The sequence below is a fragment of the Engraulis encrasicolus genome, chromosome 15 (genome assembly GCF_034702125.1).
Source record: "Engraulis encrasicolus isolate BLACKSEA-1 chromosome 15, IST_EnEncr_1.0, whole genome shotgun sequence".
Classification (NCBI taxonomy): Eukaryota; Metazoa; Chordata; class Actinopteri; order Clupeiformes; family Engraulidae; genus Engraulis; species Engraulis encrasicolus.
This window is the reverse complement of record NC_085871.1, coordinates 29670349-29677848: the sequence shown is the minus strand read 5'-3', so window position 1 is coordinate 29677848 and position 7500 is coordinate 29670349. Positions and strand designations below refer to the sequence as shown.

Genomic DNA, 7500 nt, shown 5'->3' with positions numbered 1-7500 from the left:
TGTTTTGAACTCCCCTTGAGTTAAATGATTGCGTTCATACTTTCTCCTGTTCTTCTACCATAGCCGTTTACTTGCAAATGTTACCTCCAAGCTAGCGTATATCACTGAATCTTGTGGATCCAGCTGGACCCATAAGATTCAATAATAATTGCTAGCTTTAAAACTCAATTATTTATTTGAAGGAGAGGTGTAAAATGAGCTTATTTCCAGAAATGGTACGATATCGATTTAAGACCTATCACAATAATGGAAATAGGATGCTGCTTTCCTAAATATATGGATCTGTGACTTGCTGAAAATGTGTAAAAAACTAAATCAACCAATAGTTGCTGCATTGATAGGAAGTGGCTATAAACATCCATGGTGGCACTGACCTATGGTAGTCTATGTCACATTCATAAACTGTGTGTCAGAGGATCGCAAATAGCCGGCTTAAATGAGAAGAAGGCAAAGCCGTTAGCAAAGTCACTTTCTGCAATCATAGACAGTTTGCATATCTAAGAAGGAGATGCCACGTGAATTGTGGAATAGGCTGTGAACCAGTATAATGTTGGTGCTTATGTAGTTCATTGTTCTTTAAATTTGTTTGGGGCACTGTATTGTTTTTTTTTAAATAATTGTTTGTCCTCTGAATAAAGTAATCACGTGTGTGTGTGTGTGTGTGTGTGTGTGTGTGTGTGTGTGTGTGTGTGTGTGTGTGTGTGTGTTTCCAGCTGAGACCCCAATTGAAGAGTTCACCCCGACGCCGGCGTTTCCTGCGCTGCAGTACTTGGAGTCGGTAGACCTGGAGGGAGTGGCCTGGAGGGCGGGGCTTAGGACAGGTGACTTCCTCATCGAGGTGAGATGGAGAACACTACATTGCATATAGCAAACCCATTTAGCGACTTAAATAGAGGACATGTATGCACTACAAAGCAAGGCAGTAACTGCATTGTTGTTGAAAATGGGTTTCTATGATTTTGAAATGTATATAAAATCAAAATATAAAGTTAAATAAAAATTATTGATCTGCAAATCAGAAGGGCAGATACGTGCACAGCAAATTACAGAGTGTGGGGGAATTAACCTGGTCTCACAGAATTATGTCAAATGACCTCAGACTCTTGAATTCAAAATCTGTGGCAGTTTCAAATCTAAATTCCAGGAGGTGCTCACTGAAGTGATTTTCTATGTGTCAACCAGTATGCAACGGGTGCTCCAAACCGTAAATGAAGGAATACGAGATGGAAGTGTTACATAGAAATGAATGGGAGAATGAAGTGCTGCACAGAAATGAGTGAGATGGGAGTTTTGCTTAAGAATGAATGGGAGATGCCAGTTTTACATAGAAATGAATGGGAGCCATGGATATTACATGTCAATGATAACCATGCTGTTGTGTGTCTCTGTAAGCAAGGACGTTTGTTGTTTGGCTTTTTAAGCAAAGAGGGTTTTTGCTTTTTTGGTGTGTTAATGGTATCCAATATAATATAATGGAGGGCTTTCCTCTAAAAACCTCACATGATATAGTTGAATAGTGTGCCAGAGGACTTATGGTAATGGGGATTGCTAAGAACGCCAAGCATCCTCACAGACACCCCACTCATCTGCTTACATCTGCTATTTCTACAATGCTAACTAAGTCCTCTGCCCTCTCACTCAGTTGTAGAAATGCGCGCACGCACACGCGCACACACACACGCGCGCGCGCACACACACACACACACACACACACACACACACACACACACACACACACACACACACACACACACACACACACACACACACACACGGAAGATTAAGTGCCATTTAGGAACCCCATGTGTTTTGGCATGACCTTTACACACACACACACACACACACACACACACACACACACACACACACACACACACACACACACACACACACACACACACACACACACACACACACACACACTATTTTTAACCATTGCACTTAATCATGTCTGTTGCACCAAAACCACCCCTACCTACCCCGCAAAGGGACCAATCTGTCTGAATATTCTATTTTGGAAATGACCTCCCCCCAGTCCTCCAAGGTGCAACGTCACATTAATAACATCAAACGGCAACGAAAAGGGTACCAAACTCTACGTAATGCCTAAAAATGGCACCTGCCAAATCCTAAGTGATGGCACCAAACCCTTAACCTGACTCTCGTCTGCTGGTATCTTTCGCCTTTTGTCTATACGATTCCGTCTGGTTGGGTATCCTCCACAATTCATACAATTTCGAATGAGGTTCCTTATCAAAAATCCTTGCATGTGATTGGATAAACAATCTGTCATATTTACTGATAGCCACTTAGCCACTCACTTTGAAATCGACCTGTGACACAGCTCAGAAAAGTATTAACGCTGCCCATCTATGGAAAATCCTGATTGGCTCATTTTTTAAAAACAATTATTCTGACTTTCACGTGACTCAGATGGTTTGCATCCAGAAGGCCCTCGCATGGAGGGATATCATAAGTCAGGTTACCAAATCCTAAGAAATACCTAAAATAGCAGCTAACAAACCAATGCCAAAAATGGTACCTATCAAATCCTGGGTAATGCCTAGTGGTGTCAACAATGATCGATTCGGCGATGCAATCCAATGCGGGGCATGGACGATCCAGAATCGATCCGGCAAGTTCCAGAATCGATCCGGCAATTTTTTTAAGCTTTAATTACTTCCATTGATATTTCGGGAGCAAATGAATGTTAAATTAAATAAAAGTACTTCAATACATTGCAAGACTGATGCAGACTGATACAGAAAACAGCCAATAAATTGTTGCTCAGTATCTGACTACTTGTATTGCCTCATCATGACTGATTAAACATTTGCTTTGCTTTCAGTAGAAATGTAATGCATTGCAATGCATTATAGAATTGAATCTGATCGGATCGGATCGCATAGAATCGAATCGAATCGAATCACTACCTCCCGAATCATGATCGAATCGTATCGTGAGGGCAGTGCCGATCCACACCACTAGTAATGCCCCAAAAATGATACTTACTTCATAGCCATTACAGCCCATGTAGGTGGAATGCTGCAAATTGGTATGCTGGGTGTGAGTGTGACGGAGGTCATCTTGCACCTGTTCGCCCCCCTCGGGGCGCGAACGTGCGACCTCGTCAACTACATCGGTTCGGAAATGGGTACGATACCGCTGGACTAAAGGACCAGTCCCCCAGCCCAACGGCATCAACACTGTATGAGGCTATCGAGAGGGAGGTTTTACTAACATTCCACGCCAACTCTGCTAGTTAGCCTCCGTTACATGAGCAGTATTGGGGGAAAATAATTTCACGAAATGTTGGCCCTAGAAATATTGGTACATTGTACCAAATAAAGCAATGTCCAAAACTATAAGAAATATACCAAAATATAAGAAATGCCCCAAAAATGGTAATGACTTTGTCATCATGACAGCCCCGGCAGCACTGCAATTTGGCATACTGACTGGTACTGAAAGTGGAAACTATTTTTTCTCAATGAACCCTATAGTTTAAAGAAACTCCCGCACACTGACCATTTCGCTGTTCTTTCTTTAATAAACGATGTTTCGGTACTAGACCTTCAGACCTTCATCAGGCAGGATTGCCTGATGAAGGTCTATTACCGAAACGTCGTTTATTAAAGAAAGAACAGCCTGATGAAGGTCTAGTACCGAAACGTCGTTTATTAAAGAAAGAACAGCGAAATGGTCAGTGTGCGGGAGTTTCTTTAAACTATTGCTGAGTGACCCATGGTGCCATCTCCGACGCACCTGCCAGCTGAGGTGTGCGAAAAAAACGAATTTTAACGTCTCAATGAACCCTGACATACAATGCTTCTGCTCACCTCCATTCGAACAGCAGCGTTGGGTACAGAGGATTGAGTAACAATACATGAATATCCTGCATGCCACTCATTTTTCTTGGATTTTTATTGCTCATAATGTTTCAGGTGAGGTAGGTCTGAAGAAAGTCTGAATGACCAAAACAACCACAACAAAACAAAGTCTAATGGATACTGTGTGGGATATCCGTCTTCTATGTTGAGACAATTGACATTGTAAATATATTGTGAAATTGTCACCAGTCATTCAACACTAAATCATTTTTGTCCCTACTCAAAGTGGAACTTGTCATTTCACTGATAGCTGTTGCCAAAATCAATCACTTACATTTGATGACTTTGAAACAATTTGTGACTGATTATGCGAGTTGGTTCTGTTTCCTCCAACTGCATTGGCTGAATTATTATGACTTCGAGTTTTATGTGTTCAAGAACGTGTCACCAAAGTCACTTTGACCGTCACGCACGCACACACACACACACACACACACACACACACACACACACACACACACACACACACACACACACACACACACACACACACACACACACACACACACACACACACACACGCTCACACATGCTCACACACACGCACACACACGCACTGCTCAACTTGACTTTGTCACTCTTCCTTGTTTAGCCATAGGCAGGTGGTATCCATGATCCCTAATACACACACACAGACACACACACACACACACACACACAGACACACACAGACACACACACACACACACACACACACACACACACACACACACACACACACACACACACACACACACACACACACAGAGCTAAATTTGTCAAATGAACTCTACCACTGTCCCCCATCCTTTCCTCCAGGTGAATGGTGTGAGCGTGGTGAAGGTGGGCCATCGGCAGGTGGTGTCCCTGATCAGGCAGGGGGGCAGCAGACTGGTGATGAAGGTGGTGTCAGTATCCCGCAAGCCGGACACCGGAGAAGTGGTGCGCAAGAAAGGTAAGTGTAACACACACCGCTAGGGCTCTTACAGTGACTACTGCTGTGTGTGTGTGTGTGTGTGTGTGTGTGTGTGTGTGTGTGTGTGTGTGTGTGTGTGTGTGTGTGTGTGTGTGTGTGTGTGTGTGTGTGTGTGTGTGTGTGTGTGTCTGTCTATGTGTGTGTGTCTGTGTGTGTGTGTGTGTGTGTGTGTGTGTGTGTGTGTGTGTGTGTGTGTGTGTGTGTGTGTGTGTGTGTGTGTGTGTGTGCCATAATACACCAAACCTATGATTATATCATTCATCATGCCAGTGTGGCCTTTCTACTACTTGGGAGGCAATCTCAGAGAGAGAGAGAGAGAGAGAGAGAGAGAGAGAGAGAGAGAGAGAGAGAGAGAGAGAGAGAGAGAGAGAGAGAGAGAGAGAGAGAGAGAGAGAGAGCAACTCCTGTGGTACAGTACACTGATGAGCCCAATGGACACTAAAGCTCGGAAGTACATGAATTTAAAATCATATCCAATATTGATGTTGTGTTGTGCAGAGAAATGTAATCGACAGGTCTCCAATCGTAAACATTTTATGCAGTCCAATGTAGGACTTTTCACATTTGTATCATCATAGGAATGCTTTGGGCAAGAGGAGGATATTTCTCGCTTCCTTTTTCTGTGATAATCTAGTGTTTGACTTCGTCAATGCATTTCTGCAATTGGCTTCACAGTGTATCTTGTCGTGTCAGTCATCAATGGTGGCTTTGTTCTTTACCCCCCGACAAAGCCACCCAAGGCCGGCGTTATGCTACGTGCCACATCCGCAACCATTGTTACGACAACTGCATCCATTGTTACATCATCAATCAAACAGAACATTTAAAACATTCACTTTGGCGAGATTCTGATTCCGTTTGTCATTGTACTCCACAGTAGCCTCGTTTATGTGAGACATTTAATTCAGAATAAACTCAGTTTAATGCTTAATTCTGCTCATTGAAAACATTGTGTAAACACTTCCCAATTCGGAATGAAATGAAAGTACAATGTAAACTCGACAGAACTGTTTAATTCTGAATTATTCATTTGGAATTAAAAACCGCATGTAAACGTGGCCATTGTGAGTGTAACGGTGAACCCACCTAACAACATTGACCGACAACTGCGTCCGTTGTTACATTACAAAATAGAACATTCACTCAGTGAGATAATACTTTACATTTTTAAGCGGGCTTGCGGAGCAAGGCCCGATTGTAGTAATCTCTAAGTCCTGTTTTATTGTTTGTCTTGTGCAGGGCAGCAAAAATAGAAAATGGATCTCCTCCTAGGCCTTTCGAGATAGAGACACCGTTCAAACACTAAAACGACCGGCTCGGCTTGGAGATCATTTCTATTAATAGGCTTGTCCGTGTCTCTTGTCGTTTTCCCGTTTTTGGCGATTTTGTGAAAGCCTGGGTCCCCATTCAAAACAATGGTGGAACCTTCATGAACCAAGGTTCCGCCACTCTAGAGATTAGAGTGTAGGAGGCTTTTTCGGTCATAAAACATCAACACTTTCACCTAGAAGTTTAGTTGACGCGTTGTTAGCGAGCTCTATGGGATGTCTCCAAATTGTCAAAGTTTCATCTCCCAGTTCCCAATACTTTTTAAATGGCAGGTTTGTAAAAAACGACAGGTCTGGGTCTATTGAGGTTCCCAGTCTTCTCAAAAGTGCCTTTTTCAAGAGATCAGCGCATGTTCCACAAGAGGTCCATTTGTGCCTGAACCGTTTAACCTATAAACTTCATTCAAAGACTGTTAGAGAGATCACATGCATGACTCCGATCTGTGAAAAGGACATGTGCCAACTCCTTTTTTTTACAACGACCTTGTAAAGACAAAACACTGGGTCTGATTCTGTTCCCTGCTAAGAGCACAATACTAACTGTCATTCAGTCAATCAGAACAGGTGCTGCAGGGTTCCATTTCAACTGTCACTGTCTCAAGATTCTATTCTTAACGAGCAGGTGCGAGCAACCATTCTAGAAGTCTATTGTTCAGCTCTTCAATGCAATGTGATATAGTCTTGCTGGACTGTGCATGACAGCTAGCTGCTTGGCTTAATGGGAATGCATGCTGCTGGATTAGAGATATGGAGGTTGAGGGTTCGAACCCCACCCGAAGCCATGTTGATTTTCAAAATTATATCATATGCAGTGTTCCTTGGCCAACTTAAAATGCCATGTATGTCATTTATTATCAATGGCAAATGTGCTGGATTAGAGATATGGAGGTTGAGAGTTCGAATCCCACTTGAAGCGATGCTGATTTTCAAAATTATATCATATGCAGTGTTCCTTAGCCAAGTTAAAATACCATGTATGTCATTTAGCATCAATGGCAAATGTGCTGAATTACAGATATGGAGGTTGGGGGTTCGAACCCCAGTCGAAGCCATGTTAATTTTCAAAATTATATCATATGCAGCGTTCCTTGGCCAACTTAAAATGCCATGTATGTCATTTAGTATGAATGGCAAATGTGCTGAATTACAGATATGGAGGTTGGGGGTTCGAACCCCAGTCGAAGCCATGTTGATTTTCAAAAATATATCATATGCAGTGTTCCTTGGCCAACTTAAAATGCCATGTATGTCATTTAGTATGAATGGCAAATGTGCTGAATTACAGATATGGAGGTTGGGGGTTCGAACCCCAGTCGAAGCCATGTTG

At 42.6% G+C, this 7500-nt stretch overlaps 1 protein-coding gene across 3 annotated transcripts in view; it reads left to right on the top strand.

Annotated features, from left to right (window-relative positions):
* The window catches only part of shank3b (SH3 and multiple ankyrin repeat domains 3b), a 94995-nt gene that overhangs the window by 65501 nt on the left and 21994 nt on the right, over positions 1 to 7500 (top strand). For all 3 annotated transcript variants that reach the window (XM_063217357.1, XM_063217358.1, XM_063217356.1), the window contains exons 16-17: positions 714 to 838; positions 4689 to 4824. In XM_063217357.1, the coding sequence (XP_063073427.1) occupies positions 714 to 838; positions 4689 to 4824 (261 nt within the window). The remainder of the gene's footprint in view (positions 1 to 713; positions 839 to 4688; positions 4825 to 7500) is intronic.